The 20,281-nt window shown below is 42.2% G+C and overlaps 1 protein-coding gene across 1 annotated transcript in view; it reads right to left on the bottom strand.

Moving 5' to 3' along the window:
* The window catches only part of THSD4 (thrombospondin type 1 domain containing 4), a 585,321-nt gene that overhangs the window by 315,461 nt on the left and 249,579 nt on the right, over positions 1-20,281 (bottom strand). Inside the window, exon 7 of the mRNA XM_033109294.1 lies at positions 2,792-2,928. Within this exon, the coding sequence (XP_032965185.1) occupies positions 2,792-2,928 (137 nt within the window). The remainder of the gene's footprint in view (positions 1-2,791; positions 2,929-20,281) is intronic.

The following is a 20,281-nucleotide window of genomic DNA, read 5'->3' as shown; positions in this document are numbered from 1 at the left end:
GTCCAAGGACGTCGGGACGCTTCCTGCCTGTCTTCTAACTCTTGCATCTAAATGGAGCAGCGCACCAGCAACGGGGTAAAGACAGCTGGCCAGGGCGTGCTCTTTGGGGGCTGGAGCAGAGCACTCCAGCTTGCGCTGCCTGGGGGGCCAGGGCCTTTCTTTCGCGTGGTGTCAGAGGACACCTTTCTCCCCCAGTTACTCTTTGGTGGGTTTCATTCTTAGTTCTATTTAATGCTGGCTGCCTTTCATTAACATTGGTTGCAGGCCTGGGTCTGCTTTTCAACTTGATGTGGCCAGCAGAGGCTTTCTGGAGCTCTGTCAGAGGCAGACACTTGTGTCTGTGAGTGACAGCTCTCTCGGCCACAAGTCAGCCAGGCAGAGAGAGCAATTTGAATTCTGGGCTTCCAATCAAATATTCAGAAGAGGACACTTTACCCTTTGAAAGTTGCAAAGTAAACAGAACCTCAGCCTGGGAAGCAAATGCACTTCAGATTATTTACACTGAAATTCTAAAGTGGATGGGAGAGTCAGTGGTTCCAACAACTTCAATAAGTGAATTTCAGGCAAAAGCACAGAGAGCAAATATGATGGAATATCAAAGTCGTCCTCGTAACACCAAATTCCCATTAATCTACTCACATCCTGGGAATGTTTGTCTCGTCTTTTAGCAATTATCATCTTTAAATGCTGTTGCCCTACAGTTTGAATGGTTTTCATCAATTAGTAAGAATCCATACCCATGTCCTTATAAGTGTTTGTTTTTCTTTCGTATCATCAGTTCAGAGACACTTAATGCAACACTAAGAAAACATGCTCACCCAGTGGAAAGGGACCACATTTCATCTTCCTTCCAAGTCATTTCACCACTCTGTATTTACATTTCTGGCTCTTTGTTAACTATGTTTTAATCAAAGTGTCCTTTAAAACTTTGCTACACAAAGTATAGACCAGCAGCATCCACATCACATGGGGGCCTGTCAGAAAATCAGACTTTCCAGCCCTCCCCCCAGACCTATCCAATTAGAATCTGCAATCCCCTGGTGAGTCACACTACAGTGAGAGAACCCACCTCAGGAGATGTGACTCTCACAAATCTACAATCTACAAAAAAAAAAAAAAAAAACAAAGGCAAATACTTTTGCATTAAAAACTCAAATACGACAGGACATACGTGGGCATAAACAATCATGATACATGCCAGCAGGCTTCCCAAGTGCAGACCTGTTACAAGGGCCTTACACGTGTTAGCTCAGGATTCTGCACCACAAGACAGGAGATAGGTACCATTCTCCCATGTTGTACGTGAAGTACCAAGGCCCAGAGAGCTGATCAAACTTGAGCAAAACCAAACAGTAAATCAGTGGGAGAGAGAGAGGATTTGAACCCAGGCAACCTGACTTCAGAGGGAATGCGTTAACCATTACACTCTACCACTTCCCAGCAGTGTGCAGCTGTGTTCAAGAAATAAAACAGTTCATCCAGGACCTGAAAGAAAAAGCTAGGTTGCTGGAGGAGCATTATTTCAGGCTCAGTAACATTTAGCAGCAGAGACCAGTTGAGCTGGACACCACAAAACTCTAACAGAACTCCCTCGGGTGTTATCTGATGATGGCCAGGGATGTGTGAGACCCAATGGTTTTTCCAAAGAAGTGGAAATTTGGAGGTCAGGCCAGTCTGAGCCTCCATTGGACTTCCTATCATGTCCTCTGCCTTTTTGTATGCCACCTCCCAATTCTTTGGGGAGTTTGCTCTTTCAAAGACACCTCACACACCGCAAATGATATCAAATGACAGCTTTTTCCTTTCTTAACTTTCATTCAAAATCTGAGCATATCCGTGTTGCTTTGATAAGTTACTTTGCATCCTATTTGAAATTTTGTTTAAAAAAAAAAAAAGGCTGGAAGGAGAAGGTTGTGCTTATAAATCACACTTGAATAGCTCTAAAACTAAACACTGTGGCAATTCACATGCAAAGTATGACAGGACCTTTCAGATGTGATAGCCAAAACGCTCCTCCTTTGATGAAAATCAGTCCTGCCAGCTCTTGAGCGTTAATTAAGATAGAATCTCAGTCTGGGTTCCAAAGAGTCATTTACCTGCTAGAGTCTCAGCTCGGCTGTTCCATTTCTAGATGAAAGGAGGGTGGGAGTCCAAGCCCAAGTGCATGCGGCTATGGGATTTGTGCCATCTCATCTCAGATGCCTATTTTTAACCAAATGATGCTTTCTGTCAAAGGTTAGTGTCCCACAAGAATTCTCTCAAGCCCAGAATGTCAGTGGGGGGAGTTTCTGGAACACACTTCAGAAGTCCAAGGAGGATGAAAACTCTTCCTGTTTAAAGTACAACTTCTACTGTAAAAGGCACAAGACAACTTCCATTTGGAAGCCTGTCCTATCTGGTAGGAAGCAAGATAAACTAACCATGCCCTTAAAACATCACCCTCACGACGCCGACCATTTCTGGACAGATCCGCAGTGGCCTCTCCATAACCTCCACTTCAGAGGTAAGAAAGGAGGCCCGACCCAATGAGCAAAGATCACTGTGTCCCTTTTGAAGCATGTGGTGTAAACATAAATCACTTAATAATTGAAATGCCAGAGTGAGACATGGTGACTCACAAAGATGGAAAACACAGAGCGGAGGCAGCTGCCTGCCTCCTCCCACTTCTCCCAGAGCTCATGGTCCTGCTGGGGGCAGGTAGCAGGCCACAGCCTGGCAAACAGAGCAGTCGGCAGTCAGAACTCAGACACCCAAGAATCCAGCCCAGCTGCCCCTGTCCCGGGGCACTTACCTTGCACTGCCCGGACACGCAGATGGCCGTGCTGTTCTGGCCGCAGGGGGTACCGTCAATGACCTTCTCTGCCTGTCGGACGTAGAAGCGGTACCCCACTGCTTGGCAGTTCAACTCACACTTCCGATTGCCCTTTACTACCAAAGAAAAAAAAACCAAAACAAAACAGAAAAAACCAAACTGTTAGCATCTTATTTCTTCCTGTATTTTTACTGACATAAAATTCACATAATAGAAAATGAACCATTTTAACCAAAGTGTACAATTCAGTGTTTTTTAGTATAGTCACAATGTTGTACAACTATTACCACTAATTCCAGAACATTTCCATCGTCCCCAAAACAAACCCTGTACCTGTTAACTATCCCTCCCAATTCCTATACCCCCACCCCCCATCTTGGCAACCACTAATCTACTTTCTGTCTCTATGGATTTGCCTATTCTGGACATTTTATAACTGCATACTTTTTAAAACTTCATGAACATTATTAGATCTCTCCATATTTAATGGTAGAGGGAAGGGACTATAATCTACTGGCATATGTAGAGATTTGATGCTGAATATTATAAAAGAATTCTTAAAGAATCTCACAATACAAATAAGAGACTCTACTTTCAGACATCCTCCCATACTTTGCCATAGTCATAATTATATTTTATATATCAGCAATCACAGTGAGCACACAATTTTAATGTTCTGCTTTTTAAAAAATACTTAAAAATTATTCAGTTATATCATCTTTATGCTCTTTTAAATGGCGGGAGTTTCCTGTAATAATTCCTCCCTTATGATATATTTCAGTGGTTTCCCCATCCCCTTAGGTTGAAATCCAAACTCCTAAGCAAGGGATAAAAATGTCTTTCAAGAGCTGAACCTCACTTGCCTTTAGTCTCATTTCCTACCATCTTCCTAAGTCTAGATTCTATATCAAATTAAACACTTTCTCTGTCCAGCCATTGCTGAACTGGTCAGCACCTGCTTCTACTTTGTTTTAGGTCCCAGGTCACCTCTTCCAGGAAGCTCTCCATAGATCCTGATCTCGCCTATACATCCACCCATCACAGGCTGATCTGGCCTTCTCTCCTATAGGGTTAACCAAGCTTCACTGAAACATGGTCTTGAGGGACCACCAGGATGTATGTTTGTCTGTCTTATTCACCTTTGTATCCCCAGCAGTCAGTATAGTGCTGGGCGCCTAACACATGCTCAACAAATCCCTGAGGAATAAAAAAAAGGGTTGGATAAACGAATATTGGCACTTTTTTTTTGTTGTTGTTGGCCTTTCTCTCCCTTCTCCCCACTCAGAATGTTTCTCTACATTTCAACCCCTTCTCACAGAGCCTGGCACACAGTAGGTGCTCAATAAATGCTAAATTAATTACCACGACAGCTAATATTTCCAGAGCAATTTAGTTGCCTTCAAAATAAGAATGAGAAAAATTTTCAGGCGTGATATATTTCCATATCCAAAAGAGACAGACACGCCAAATACACATTGATTTTTTTTTCAGCTGTTTTTGGAGAGAAGACTAATGCTATGCTCAGCCATAGTCAGCATGTTCCAGGTTTGTGCCTTTGTCTGAAAATCTGATTACTGGATTGGATACTACTGACTTTTTCCAACCAAGACAATACATCATATTTTCCCCAGTGTAGCTGCCTGACTGTCACAGCAATGGACTTCCTTCTCCTCCAAAGCCATTGAAAACTCCTACCAGGAAATACTATGGAGCCCCTGGGACCACATGGGTTCGGGAAGACTGAGTCTTCTAGATATCCTGAGCTCTATCTTAGAAGTCAAGAGACTTGGTTTCTTACCCTGCCTGCCCAAAAGATACAAGAGGTGATCTTGGGGGGAAAAAAGTCAAAGAATACCAAAGACAAAAACAACTTTGGGAATTATCTAAAACTAACCCATCATTATATAGCTAACAAACAAACAAAACACAAAAGGCCTAGAAAAATGAAGTGGTAGGTTAGAGTTTAAAACTAGTTTCCTACAACTTGCGTTTTCATGTCATTTATCTATCTAGATCCTGTTTCCTCTCTTCCCAGCTCCTCGCTTTCCGAAGTGACAGCAGGAAGTATCCAGAATACTTGCATTTTAAGTAATAAGTGTCTGAAAGGCAGCCTCATATGGGGCAAGAGTTTTGAGTTCTCATTTCTCTTGGCTTCCTCCCAACCACCTCTATCCTTTGCAGTCACAACTTTATTTCTCAATATCTGTAATCATACTACCGTAGAACATTCTTTTTTTTTTTTCCTCTGCCTTTCTTCCGCCTCCCCCCCACCCCACTCCGGTTCAAGCTGCTGTTTCTCAGTCTAGTTGTGTAGGACCCAGCTCCCTGGCCCATGCTGGGATTATGAGCCTTGCGCTCCCCCCGGCTGAGGCAGTCGGTCGCCAGTCGTCCGTTGGCTGTTCACAGCAGCTCACGGCAGCTCTCACTGGCTGCCGGCCACTCACGCTGGCCACCGGCCGCTCATGGCAGCACACGGTAGCCCACGGCAGCACACAGCAGCTTGTAGCAGCTCACGCCAACCTCTGGCTGCTCACAGCAGCCCAGCTCCAGGGAGAACCGTTGTTCACAATCTTAGCTGTAGAGGGCGCAGCTCACTGGCCCATGTGGGAATCGAACCGGTGACCTGGGCATTAGGAGCACGGCGCTCCAACCACCTGAGCCACCGGGCCGGCCCCCAAAGAACCTTCTAAGAACAAAATAACATGGCCCAAACTGAGATAATTATGGCAGAATCTCCAAATGGCCACATGAAAATAACCCAGAGGAATGGCCTTAAGTCTGGGCTCTTCCTTCCTATGGCCTAAACCAGCCACTAGGTCTGAGCTTCTGCCTATGTGGCTTAGACAGTGTCCCTGCCTTCAGACGTGCAACAAGGGAAAAGGGGGACCTCAGGAGATAACTTCAGCCTGTGGACAAGTACCTTCCCAACAAAACTGCCTAGATCCTGCTGCCTTAGCAACACGCGGCCCAGTGCTTCTCATTAAATTACCGAAGGACTGACGTCTCCAGACTCTGCACATACTCGCCAACCACTGTAAAATTTCACATAAAAATACATTTCCGGGCCTTCAGTTTAAGATTTTTCATCGAGAGTCACTTCACTCCTTTTATTTTCTTTGTACAGAATTACAATTCTGATGCCAAGAGCTGCTTCTCCAAGTCGATTTTGTCATGGTTTTGTCATGGAGACAACAGAGGAGTGGCCACGAGGTGGGTGCAATCGGATAAGAGTAAGTGAGCACATCCTTCCACTTCCTTTTTCTCTCTCTCTTACTCCTCTCCTTCTCTGTTCTCAGCTGCTTCCTAAATGTCCTCCCCACTCCTAATGGGGACACCTTTACCTTCCACACACTCAGGCAGTGATTCCCAGGGTGGTCCCAAGACCAGAAGCGTCCCCATCACCTGGGAACTTGTTGAAAATGCAAATTCTTGGGCCTGATCTCCACCTCCCAAGTCAGAGACTCTGAGGATGGAGCTGGGCAGCCTGTATTTTAACGAGCCCTCCAGGTGATTCCGGTGTACAGTCAAGTTTGGGAACCACTGCTCCAAGGAAAATCAAGTAGTGAACAGACTTGGAAGCAGCTGACCATTCATATTTTCAATTAAGGATGCTTAAATTCCATGTCTAAATTTCAGTTTAATATAAGCACTATCTTGAATTAAATTTAGGATATTGCCAAGTATTTGGATCCCTGATAGTAAGAAAGCCCTCTGATAATTAAAAAAAAAAAAAAAAGAAATGTTGGAGAATATACAAGAAAATTCGGGCTAGTTAGAATAAAGCAGCTAGCAGTTAAAGGGTTAACCCTCAAATAAAGTTGAATATTTAAACCATTCATTGAGCTTTGTTCCTTTGGAAAAGCCATTAATATGAGTAAAGACACTTTTGCTAGTGTAAAAAAACAAAGAAAATAGAAAAGGAATTAATAGTTACAAAATTTTGGAAGGTGGAAAGCAGAAAGACCCATGGTAATGACTTAGCAGACCCAAGCAAACTGATCCTAGACAGGAATTAAAGCAACAAATCTACCTATATCGTAGCATTTCCAAATGGTAACTTTGGAAACAAAGAAGAATGAGTCCTATAAACAGAGAAATTGTCTGTAGGGTGTTTAAGAAGCAGTTAGAGGTTCCACTTTCCAGAATGGTTGGCTAAAGCCTCTGAAAATGAACTCCTTTATAAAAGCAATGAGTACATTAGCAAAAGACAACTGAAACGATTATACTAATAATAGACAAAATAGACTTTAAGACAAAAATCATTATTAAAGACAAATAAAAGCATTTTATAATGATAAAGGGTCAATCCATCAGGAAGCCAACAGAGTCCCAAAATACATGAAGGTAAACCTGGCAGAATCTAAAAGAGAACAATTCAATAATAATAATAATAATAATTTGAAATGTTAATACCCCATTTTCAATAATGGATAGAACAACAAGACAGAAGATCAACAAGGAAATAGAAGGCTTGAACAACACTGTAAGCCAACTCTACCTAATAGATATCTATAGAACCCACTACCCAACAGTAACAGAATTCACATTCTTCTCTTTCCAGAAAGGAACAAATGTTAGGTCATAAAACAAGCCTCAATATATTTTAATGGACTGAAATCATACAAATTTTGCTCACTGACCTCAACGGAATAAAATTAGGAATTAATAACAAAAAGAAATTTGGGGATTTCAAAAATACGTGGAAATTAAACAACACACTTCTAAACAACTGATCAAGAAAAAAAGCACATGGAAAATCAGAAAATACTTTGAGAGTCATAAAAATTAAAAAACAACAACAAACTTATGAGATACAGTTATAGCAGTGCTTAGTGGGAAATTTATAGTTGTAAACATCTTGTGAAAAAAATATCTCAAATCAACAACTTAATATCCTACCTTAAAAACTGGGGAAAAAAGAGCTGAAAAAAACTAAACCCAAAGCCAATGGAATGAAGTATGTAAATAAATTAAGCAGAAAAGGGAGAGACAATAGAGAAAATCAATGAAACCCAAAGTTGGTTACCTGAAAAGATCGATAAAATTGAGAAACTTTTATACAGACTGACCAAAAATAAAGAAGAAAAGACTTAAAATACTAAAACCAAGAATAAAGAGGAGACATTACTACTGATTTTACAGAAATAAAAAGGACTTCTATCCTGAGAGATTGGTCAAGAAAAAGAGAAAGAATTCAGATTAAAAAGAAATAAGTAAAACTACCTGTATTTGTAGAGGACATGATCTTGTATATAGAAAATCCAAAAAAATGCACCCAAAATTACTTGAACTAATAATAAGCGAGTTAATCAGAGTTACAGGAGACTAGATCAATATACAAAACCCAATTTTATTTCTATACACTATCAATGAGCAATCTGAAAGTGAAATTAAGAACACAGTTCCATCAAAAAGAATAAAATACTTAGGAATAAATTAAACAAAAAACACACTAAAACTGTCATGCATTGTTGAAAGGAATTAAGGAAGATCAAAATAAATGGAATGCTACCCATGTTAATGAATCAACAGACTTAATATTGTTAAGATGGCAATATTCCCCAAACTCATTTTCAGATTCAAGCAATCCCAATCAAAATACCAGCTTTTTTGGTAGAAATTGACAAGCTGATCTCAAACTTTGTATTGCACTGCAAGGCGCCAAGGATAGCCAGAACGACCTTGAAAAAGAAAAACAAAGCTGGAGGACTCATATTTTCTGATTTTAATGAAGACAGTGTGATATTATCCTAAAGTTAGATATACAGAGCAGTGGAATAGAATTGAGAGTCCAGAAATAAACTCTTATATGTTTTGTCCACTGATTTGTGATGAGGGTGCCAAAACAATTGTGGGACCCTCAATTTTTCCAATTGTGATGGAAAAATTGTCTTTGTAACAAATGGTGTTGGGATAACTTTGCATATCTACTTGCAAAAGAATGAAGTTAATCCTCTATCTCATACCATATAGAAAAATTAATTCAAAATGGATCACCAACCTAAATGTAAAAGCTAAAACTATAAAATTCTCAGAGCAAAACAGGTATAAATCTTCATGATGTTGACTTAGTCAGTGGTTTCTTAGATGATATAACAAAAGCACAAGTGACAAAAGATAAAATAAACAAATTGAAGTTCATCATAAAACTCCGTTGAGAAAATGAAATGACAGCCCATTGAATGAGACAAAATTTTTGCGAATCATATATCAGGTAATGGACTTGTATCTAGAATCTATGAAGAACTTTTATAACTCAACAATAAAAAGATAACCCAATTAAGAATAGACAAAGAATCCGAATATACATTTCTCTAAGGAAGATATACAAATGCATAATAAGCACATGAAGAAATGCTCCATATAGTCAGGTATTAGAGAAATACAAATCAAAATCACAATGAGATACAAATCATTAGCAAAATAAAAATCAAAACCACTTCATACTCCAAGGATGGCTAAAATAAGAACAATAATAAGTGTTGGCAAGGATGTAGAGAAATCAGAATTCTTGTACAACGCTGATAGGACTGTAAAACGGAACAGCTTCCTTGGAATACATTTGGCAGTTCTTCAGAATAGCAAACATAAAGTTACCAGGTGACCCCAAAATTCTAATTCTAGATATATATACCTATGAGAAATGAAAACATGCGTCTTCATGTTCAAATTGTACATATTCAAATTGAACATAACTATTCATAGTATTATTCATAATAGCTAAAAAGTAGAAATAATCCAAATGTCCTTCAATGAAGTAATGGATAAACAAAATGTGTAACATCAATACATAGAATATTATTCAAATATAAAAATTGTGAAGTACTGATATGTGCTATGACATAGATAAATCCTGAAAATATTATGCTAAGTGAAAGAAACCAGTCACAAAAAACCACATATTTTATAATTATATTTAATGTCCAGAATAGGCAAATCTATAGCAATAGAAAGTAGATGAGTGGTTGCCAGGGGCTGGAGGAAGAAGAGAAGAATGCGGAGTGAGTGCTAATGAGTACGAATTTTCTTCTTGGAGTGATGAAAATGTTCGAAATTATGTAGTGGTGATGGTTGCACATCTTTCTAAATATACTAAAACCACTAAACTGAACTATTTAAATTGGTGGTTTTCATGGTATGTGAATTTTATCTCAATAAATCTGTTATTTAAAAAGAAAAGCAGCAGGAGTTAGTTTCCTGGATCCCCAGGAAATCATCAAATAAATAACTCAAGAAAATTTCTGTTTCCAGATTGAAGGAGCCCAGAAAGTGCCCAGGACAATGGTGTTAGGCGTGGGATTTGATTTTACCCTCCTTATAATTAATGTTAGCCTGTTACTGTTTCGTGGACACAGACAGAAGATACAAGACTCCTCAGTCAGAGATAAAGGACTTTATTGCTCAAGGAAGAGCAAGCAGAACGGGCATCAGTGTGTTTGTGTCAGTACCCCTTGCCCCAGGGTCCCATGGGGACAGCGTGCAGGAGCCCAGATGGATGCTGCACACCAGTGGATTTTCATGGCAGCTCAGGAGCACTGAGCTTGAGGAACCCATTGCTTTTATGGGAAGCAAAAAGGAGCCCTGCTCTTTGTCCTGGACAGAAATGTGTTTCACCCCTCAAGGTTGCTCACTGCAAACACAACCCTGAGAAAGGCCCTGGTTGAAAAGTGGTCAGGGTCTTGCATTCTCGGCATACTCCACAAGACCTGTAAGAGCATAGGGGACCTATGGGGAAGTCTCCTGATAAATGGATAATAATGAACAACACCAAGGCACGTGACTGTGAAATTTCAAGACACTTGGAACAAAGAAGAGATAACACAGGTTACCAGAGAGGAAACAAACAAAATGGTACTGGATTTCTTAACAATAACTCTGAAAACTAGAAGATAACAGCAATGCCTCATAACTTTTGAGGGAAAGTATTTCCAAATTAGAATTAATTCTGTATCTAGTCGAATACTCAACACTTACAAAAAAATAAAAGCATTTTCAGAAATTCAATTCTCAAACCATTTACCTCTCATGTACACTTGCTGGAGGATGTATTCTATCATCACTATGAAGGAAGAAACCAAGAAAGTATAATGTGTGGGATCCAGGAAACCAAAGATGTAACCCAAGGGAGAAGCAGAGAGAGTGCCTAGGATTTGGATGAAAAGAGACGCTGATAAGGCAGAATGTGCCCGCGGGAAAGACTGGAGCAGGTAAGAAGGTTTTAGGAGACATTTCTTCAAGGAAATGAAATGAATAAAATATGTAATCAATTTTAGGATATTGTGATGATAAGATATTGAGACGTCAAGTTATTGAAAGCTTTGCACAATTTAGAGAGCTTGGGGTTGCATAAGTGTGAAGTACGTAAAAAAGAAGACATACTGAAAACAAAAGGTATTTAGTAACCAGAAAGGAAAAAATGGAATTCAGGGAAAGAAAAGTAATCACAGTATATGGAGCGTATACTACAGTGTGATGCCCAGATTATCAACCATGATCACCCATTAGCTGGGAGTGTTGCCTGCTGGTAGCTGAGAGCTGTGTCTTTCTGGAACTTGCCATCAGCCCAAGGGAGCCTCTCAACCAAGGCTGAACCTCCTCCCCAGAGATAGACACCACCCAGTGACCAGTCCATGTGGTAATACAAAGGCCCACCCAGGCTCAATTTTGGGTAACTCTGCAGGGCTTATCCCAGCTCAGAGCTTCCAGTGGGACCAGGTGTGACTTTTGGGTGACTGTCCCCACCCAAATTCTCCCTCTCTCCAATCCTGCATCTCACAGTATTCCAGGTTCACTCTCCGATAAACACTGGGCACAAATCTCTAGCTCAGGATCGATGCCCTAGAGAGCTAACCTAAGCTAGTACACTATATGGCTCCGCTATGAAGACTATGCACATGGTCCCCATGTAAGCAGTAGTTATGAATCTAACTGAAATTACAACATAATTATGACAAGAGGGTGGGGGAGGGGAAGAGCTCCACGCGTGGTGAGGTGAAGAGAGAGAATGAGGAAAGAGGGCTACGTCCTCATTTTCAACAGAAAATACTTGAAACTGAAAAATCCAGGTGTAACAATGTAAGCATTATTTAGTGATAAGAAGGTAAATATCAAAACAACAGTTAAAATAGTCAGGGAGTAAGAAAGGTTGGTGTGGGGGCAAAGTTTGTGGAACTATTTGACTGTAAAATATATGTATGCAAAACTTGGGTTAGATAATAAAAATTAATTTTAGAAAGAACGTAATAACTCCAACAATTCAGGTTCTCAGAAATAGAATCCTTCTGCACAGTTATTATCAATGGTCGGTCCCTCCCATTTCTATTGAAAATTAACACAAAACTGTAAAACTCCTTGTCTTTTCAGGAACTTTGCATAAGTGGGAGAGCAAAGTGTTGCTGAAGTACGGAGGTTCTAGATTTTAGCTAGTTTTGCTACTACCTCGTTTGCATGAGCTCTTAGTAAGCAAGAGGGAGACTCACAGAAGGATGGAAGGAGTCAAAAGTGGCAGGAAAAGAGCTTCAAGCTTTTCCCACAATTGCATTTTCTTCCTCCTCCTCATTTAAGTAGGGAGAAAGTCTCAGGTAAGCAAACGGAGTAGATTCTGTGAATAAATACACGAGGCTATTCTTGGAGAATGGATAACATCTGTGCTTAGTTTCGGATCCATTCAAACTTCACAAGTTCACTCCAAGTTTAGCACCGAAGACTTCATTTCCCAGGCTCAAGTTCCGTGTTTTGGGTAGAATATACGATATCCCGGTTCAAGAAAAGCAACGTCGTAAACGCAGCTCATAAAACTCAGACGTGGCAAGCTGCTTACCCAAAGCATGTTGATGAGTGAAGTGTAAACGAATTAGAAACATGTGGATGCAAAGTCTTACGTGTACACGCAGGGTGTAAATAACATTAAAAGGGAGTTGCTCAAAGCCCGAGCAGTGGACGTGGAGGTCGCAGCCATCGGTCGGGGTGAATAACCCGGGGCAGCAGAGCCTGCGCAGCGCTGGGCGTGACCTCCGCCGACCGCCTATTTATGACAAAGGGGCTGCCTTCCCTTGGACTCCAAATTCTGGACTAGACGCGGATGATTACTATTTAAACTGCATTCCCCTAGACTGCATTTTCCAGGACAAAGTTATGGAAAGTAAGATGAGGAGAATGCTTCTAAGAGCCCAGCCTCTTCTCTGGAATTAGAAAAATGTTCTGAAAAAGTCAGAAGAGGGGTGAGACAGTCTAATTCTTAGCTCCGCCTGTTCTGAAAAGGAAATTGTTTGGGGCGCATTCCATTATTAAACCTTAATTGCAAAAACATGCAGTTTATCAGTCGCCTAATATCCCTAACCTTCTGTCCTATACTTGCAACTATGTAATTAAAATTTTAGAAGTTCACACGCAATACCCTACTGAATCTTACTTAATGGACAATCTGAACAGGCTGGGGATTTGGATCAGAAGCCTTGAACAAAAACGTCTTTTTTTAAATCCCGAAAACTCATTGGCTCCATGTTCCACAGACGTTCAATTCCTCTTAGCACGTCTCACACTTAAACACAGTTTTAGTCTGGGGCACTGTAATGCTGTGGTTCTCAAACTTTTCGTGTACTCACAATCACCCAGAGGTCTTGCGAAAACACAGCTTGATGGTGACCACTCCTGGGGAGTCTGATTCATTCGGTCTGGGGTGGAGCCCCTGAATCTGCATTTTCAACAGGTTCCTGGGTGACGCCAAGGCTGTTGGTCCAGGAACCCCACTTTTTGAACCACTGCTCTAATCGATGCTACTGAACTAGGATGGAGAAAGGAGACCTACCTACCCGGCAATCAGACCTGTAGTGGACACTCTGGAAATGCACTGCCCAAACTGACAGACAGCATGGTGTTCAGCTAACTAAATAAAAGGTTCCAGTTTTATCCACGCAAGATAGCCAGTAAAGACCACAACCATCCAGAGGCGTTGCAAAGAGGAAGTTCTCTTCTGAGTGGTCACGTATGGTACACAGTATTCAGAAAGCAGAGAGGGAAAGGAACTTCGCTTTCTTTAGCACTACATTTAGATTTGGCTGCCTAACGTATTCGCGCCTTTTACAACATTCATGGGTTTACTGTTTATCGAGCACCTACTGTCTGCCGTCACATGCCCACAGAGGTCATGGAGGCGCCGTGCGCCTTCCCCCATACCTTGCCCTATGCATTTCTTCCATCTGGCTATTTATTCCTTTACAGTAAACTGATAATAGTAAATAAACTGTTTCCCCGAGTTTCAGGAGCCGTTCTAGCAAATTATCGGGACCCTTGTGGGGACGTCTGATATGTAGCCAAGTTGGACAGAAGTGTGGGTTACTTGGGGACCCATTATTTGCGATTGGTGTTGAACTGAGGGGTGGTGTTGTGGGACTGAGCCCTTAAGCTGTAGGGTCTGCACTGACTCCAGGTAGTTAGTGTCAGAATTGAATTAAATTGTAGGACACCAGTGGGTCGTTCACCGAGAACTGGAGAATTGCTTGGTGTAGAAAATGCGTATGTTTGATGTGAGAAATGTTTCATTACCTAATTCTTTCATTTCACATAGTACAAAATTGAAGCTTAGAAAAATGGAAAGACTTGCCTGGAGTCACGTTGTCTGTCTATGACCTTACCACACTCAAGATGCACAGGGATTTCCTAAATGAATAATGATACTAACATGCTAGAGTGCGTGCAATGTACTGAGAACTGTGTGTGACACTGCGTAGGTATTATGCCATATTATCCTTACAACTCAGTGAAACAGAAATTATTCTTATCCCATGTTACAGATGAGGAACCCAAGCCTCAGAGAGGTTAATTAACTTGCTAAAAGCCACACCGCTAGAAAGTGGTAGCGTCAACAGGATTCAAATCCAGGTTTGACTCAGAAGCCAAGTCTTAGTCTTGGTTGCCCGACTGAACACTTAATTCTTTCATCCGAGTACATGTTACCTCTCTAAGTAGAAACTCACTTCCTTGAAGTCAAGGGCAGTACTTGGCATGGTGCCGCATAGGAAGCAATGCTTGTTTACTCATCCAGTGAACATTTATTAGGCACCTATTGTGTGCCAGGCACTGTGTCAGAATCTAGGTTTAAGCAAGTTAATAAGACAGAGACTCTGCCCTCATGAAACAACCAGAATTCATTTATTTTATGAATTCATTCACTCAGCAAATATGTATTGAGAGTCTACCTTATTCTAGGTACTACAGTAAGTACTGAGGAAATAATAAGAAAAAGAGACCTTGTGTAGCTGCAGTCTCATGGGAAAGGCAGGAATTCATTAAGTAACCACACAAAGAAATGTGAAATTGTAACCGTGAAGGATAAGTAGGAGTTTACCGTGTGAGAGGGAGGGAAGGAGAGAAGGCACTGAAGGCAGAGGGGTACCAAAGACCACGCCCAAAGGCCAGGCACGTGCCCATCAGGGACCTGAGAGACACTCTCCATGGTGCAAGCAGAGGGCGAGGGGAGATGCTAGGAGATGAGACTGCAGCAGTAGCCCAGGTCCCGCAAGACCGACGTGCCTGTGGAAAGAATCAAGAGACCTGCGTAGAGTTCTGTGAAGCCCACGGCTTGCATTCTTTGTACTCTTCTGGAGAGCAGAACATGGAACAGCCGTGGTTTCCCATTTGGAGAAAGTTCCTCGACATGTAGTTCCATGGGAATTGGCTAAGCCAACTTTGTTCAAGTTATCCAGCCTTTTTCTGAAATGTTTTCTTTTCACTCTCATGTCATACACAGTAAATCTAAAGCTGGAAAAAGTGACTGAAAACACATACCATTGTGGAAAAAACACCATGCTGTTCAAAACTATTCAAGCTGTGTGACATGTAGTGTTACATCTTACAATGTTACATTTAATAAAAAATAAGAGTTTGAAGGGGGTTCAGCCAGTAGAAAGCCAGTTTGGCTAACAGTCAGGAAAGCAGCTTGACAGCTTCAAGAGAAGCGGGAGGCTTAACCAGTTTCTCATGGCTTGGGAAAATCTCTCTCTCTCCGAGCAAATATGGACATATTAAAATATGGAATGTATACACATGCTCCAGAAAAACAATGTGGCTGGGGTTCTTCTTGTCAAGGACTGAGGCTGTTGAGAGCTCTGAGAAGGAAGTCCGTGACGAGAACTCTGGTGCAAACGCCATGTCAAGTCAAAGTCTCAGACGCCAGGGAAACTGAGAGGCAGAGGGGACAGTATGACCTCTGCAGGCAACACCCAGGCGAGGGTGGTTTCACTTCCCATCTCCTGCCATTATCATCTTAATTAAAAATATATATACGTATATACAAATGTATGTATGTGTGCATATGTATACATGCGTGTATTATGTGTACATGTGTACTTGTACATGTAGGACTGCATGTGTGTATATATGCATGTGCATATACGTGTTTATTATTATGTGTGTGTTATGTGTAAGTACATACGTGCATGTATGTGTATATACAATTGTGTGTGTGTAGACATGTGTCTTTCAGTCTGTGGGCAGCAGGCCAGAGTAATCAACAGGGATCAGAACACAATATTGGCTGATCCATAGGTGGAAAATGTTACTGCATGAATATGTGGGCTGAAGCAGCAAGTCCACACACCTGAAAACACAGTAGTGGTTCCAACAAAGGCACGAATCTCTCTTCTAAACTTTGAAGAGCAGACATGGTAAGACACTGGAAGAAGAAGGTTTCAGGAGGAAGAAAGTTTTGATGGCTTCAGGTAAGGAACTTTTTCATATGAAAAGTTCTCAGAAATCAGGGGAAGGCTTTCAGGAACCCCAGGTCACCTTGTCTCAACTTGACTGCAGGATGAGATGGAACAGAAAGAGTGGGCATTGCCTGTGTCTCGCCTGAGTGTGTGGCCTGCTCGTGCTCGGCACACGCTGTGCGCCTGGGACGCAGCAGAGCTCAGTGGGTATTTCCGACTGGATGCCCTCTGCCATCCTCACACAGTGGTCCTTAGCAGCCCCACGGAGGGCTCTCGGACTCGGCTGCCCCTTTTGGGATTTAACAAAACCCAGTGGAGAATGACTTCCGTCATCTTCTCACAGCCACCCCAAGTTCTTCACTGGCCTAAGAACATCTACCCTCAGATGGGTAGCAAGGACATTGTTCTCTACTATTGGGTCTTAAACCAACGACTCAACTGCCGTCTTCACTGCTCTGGAAACACCGCGGGCCTTCTCACCTCTGTGGCTCTACTTCTTTGGTACACCTATCCAGAATATCCAGAATGCCTACTGACACGAATCCCACCGTCAGCATATGTTTGTGAAATATATAAACATTAAAAATTGGGGCAAGTGCTGTGAAGGCAGTCACCCCAGGAACATGGAACAGAGACATCGACTCATTCTAGGGTATCAGGAAGGGTTTCACTGAGGAAGTGACTTTTGAACTGAAATCTGAAGGATGAGTTAGTGCTATGAGGGAGGGCCTAAGAAGGAAGCATCGCAATCAGTGGGACTGGCCTGTGCAAAGCCCTGTGTCAGGAGGAGTGGAGAGGTGGCCAGTGTGGCTGGGGAGCAGAGCAAGACATCCTAGAAAGGAGCACGCCTGGATAGGTGGCGCTTCTTTGAGTCATAGTTCTCATGATCTCTCAGGATTGGGGTCGCCAGATAAAATGCAGGATGCCCAGCTAAAATTTTCAGATGTACAATGTATATTACATGGGATACACTTATACTAAAAAATTATCTGTTTATGTGAAGTTGAAATGTAACTGGGCATTATTTTTATTTGCTAGCAACATTATTCTGACACAAACAAAGAACACATTTTTCTACATAACTCATTTGTATTCTTAATCACAGTAGATTTTATTTTTTAGCTGGCTTGGTGTCTTTTTGTCTCCAATTGTTACCATAGGTAGAAAGAACAGGACCACAGGGAGAGATGGGGTACGAAGGAAGGAGGAAGTGTGGGGAAACATAGGAAAGAGAGGAGGTGAGATCATTCTTAAGAAAAGGTGTAGCTACGCGGCTAACTGTAATGGATTATAATGTTATTAGCAGAGCAGCCAAGAAAAATCTCCAGCCCATGTGTCACTATGACAGTTCCCACAAGGTTCCAAGTAAGAACAGAGAATCCCACCTCCTTCTCTGTTCAGCAAAGGAGTAGTCAGCAAAGGAGTAGTCAGCAAAGACTCGCCCTGGGAACGCTGCGACACCACCCCTGAATATTTCACGCCCTCATTCGAATAAAATCCTAAACCTCTTTGTTCTTTGGTGCAGTTGCTCTTCTAAGCCTGCCCATTGTCACGCCATCTTGAGAATGTACTGTTTCCTTTCTTTTAATAAATCCACTGCTTGCTTGGCTTTGTTCACATGGCTTATTCAGGACGTCCTGGAATGCCTTCCTGCAACCATACAAGAACCCTTGTTCTCTGGTAACACAATGACCTCAATCCAAGAACCTTAGAGCATGAAGAGTCCTAGAAATCAGCTAGTCTGATCTTCTAACTTCACAGCCAAGAACAGGAGGCTTAGAAAGGACCTTAGAGCTGCTCGAGGCACAGAGAGACCTCACTGGGGCTTCTTTCATACCTCCTGCGGGGCCCGGGACAGCGGCTGAGCACATTAAAAAACAGCTTAATCAATTGCTCAGTTGAATTAACAAGCTCATTTACATGCCTCTATACAGAGGGGAATGAACAGATACAATCCCAGACAGCCAGAAGCTTTCCAAACAAAATAAACAGCAAGCCAGACAGAGCAGGGGCCATTTGCACATGCATAAACACAGGGACAGACACAAAGGACCCTAGCAAGTGGCTGATTCCACCAGCTGGACTCCATCCTTTGCCCAGAGATTCTACAAGAGCCCAGAACCAAGCCTGTCCTCCTTGATAGCTTGGTGAATTTACTCCTGCGTGGCAGCCCATTGGATTTACATGGCAAGTGTGGACAGTGATCCTCTTTACCTTAAGGTGGAAATTGTGACCCTGAGGAGACTCACCATCCAGTCCTCGTTTGTCCCTTTCAGGCCCCAGTTATTTGCTAAGAGACTTTTTTCAGGCCTCTCTGCAGGCAGAGCACGTACTGCCCAAATATGCCCAACCGGCAAGAGAAAAAGGCAGGGGGCGGGCCCCTCCGCCACTATTTACCAAACGAAGGCAGCCCTCCACATTCAACTGGACTCAATGCAGGGGATAATCCCCCTGAGTAAGCTTGCCTTTCATTCCTCCAGGGGACTTTAAAAGGCGTCAATCTATCCCAATCACAATCAAATGCAAGCATTTCACTTCCCCAAGACAAACACGGATTTGGACAAATGAGAAGCGGGCTGCCTTGTGGCACCATGAAAAGGGGATTCAGCAGCCCAGCTCCCCCTCAGAGGAAGCGCCGGGAAGGATGTCCTTGTGGTGGCCACACAAAGCGGGGCGTGAGCTCATCATGCCAGAACCTAATTGAAACCTCCAGCTGAAACCATGTTTTGTGATATTTGGGGGAAAGGATGGGCAAAGACAAAAAGGAAGAACAAAAGATGTGTACAGAAGCAGCATGAAAAGCATCCCACTTCTTGACTGTGGGACAATTTGGATGGTGGCCATTGAGTTAAATGAGGTGTAGCCTTCCCCTCAATCTCACTGAGATTCAAAGCCATTTTGCAAAACTTGCTGCTGCCAGCATTATGGTTCCATAGCCAAGGCCTTTAGGACCCATTCAGACCTTCAAAATGCAACTGCATTCCAAGAAATGCAGCAGAAAAGATGCTGGTTAGACCTGTAGACAAATTGCCTGGCATTTGTGAATCTACTGAAAGGCATAAAGGCACAGAGAAAAAGTATGGTTTTTGCATGAACTTACTGAGTTTGCACCTGAGCCCTGCCACTTACTAACTTTGTGTCATTGGACACATTATGTCTATGAAACTTGCTTTTCTTATCTGTTAAAATGGGTATTTCAATGCTTCTCTCACAGTCTTGTCTCAGAATCAAATAAGAGAATGTTTGTAAAAGCACAGGTACCAAATCGATGTTCACTTCCTTTCGTCTTCCCTGGAACAACATGCCCAGGGAAGTATGGAATGGCTGCACTTGGAAGCTTTCTAATAATTGCAGACATAGAAATATGTACCGTTATCAGAATGTGGCAACCGGGGCAGTAAAAAGATGGGCTAGGTGCTAGTCCCCAGTACTCTCCAGGCTTTATTAAAAGTATTCCCTTGCCTGGAGGTAGCTAATTAATGTTAGGATGTCCTTAAGCCCTCTGAGCTGCCTGTTCTTTTAATTTTCTTTGATAATTGTCACAGAAGCATGGCCAAGTTAAAATACGCCTGGAAGAAGGGGAGGGAGAACGGTTCCATGGCTTTTGGCTGCACTTCAGGACTCCAGCTGCTAAGTAGCCAAACCTTGGGAATGCTGTTCGGGATCTCATTATTCTGTTTTCTTCCTCTTTATGGTTTTGCAAATAGCCACCTGCAAGTTTCATTTCCTTATTGGGTCTGTGTAGAGGAATGGTTTTAATCTT

Source organism: Rhinolophus ferrumequinum, chromosome 6, assembly GCF_004115265.2.
Source record: "Rhinolophus ferrumequinum isolate MPI-CBG mRhiFer1 chromosome 6, mRhiFer1_v1.p, whole genome shotgun sequence".
Lineage (NCBI taxonomy): Eukaryota > Metazoa > Chordata > Mammalia > Chiroptera > Rhinolophidae > Rhinolophus > Rhinolophus ferrumequinum.
Note: the sequence above shows the minus strand (reverse complement) of the source record. Positions and strands in the feature narration are given on the sequence as shown.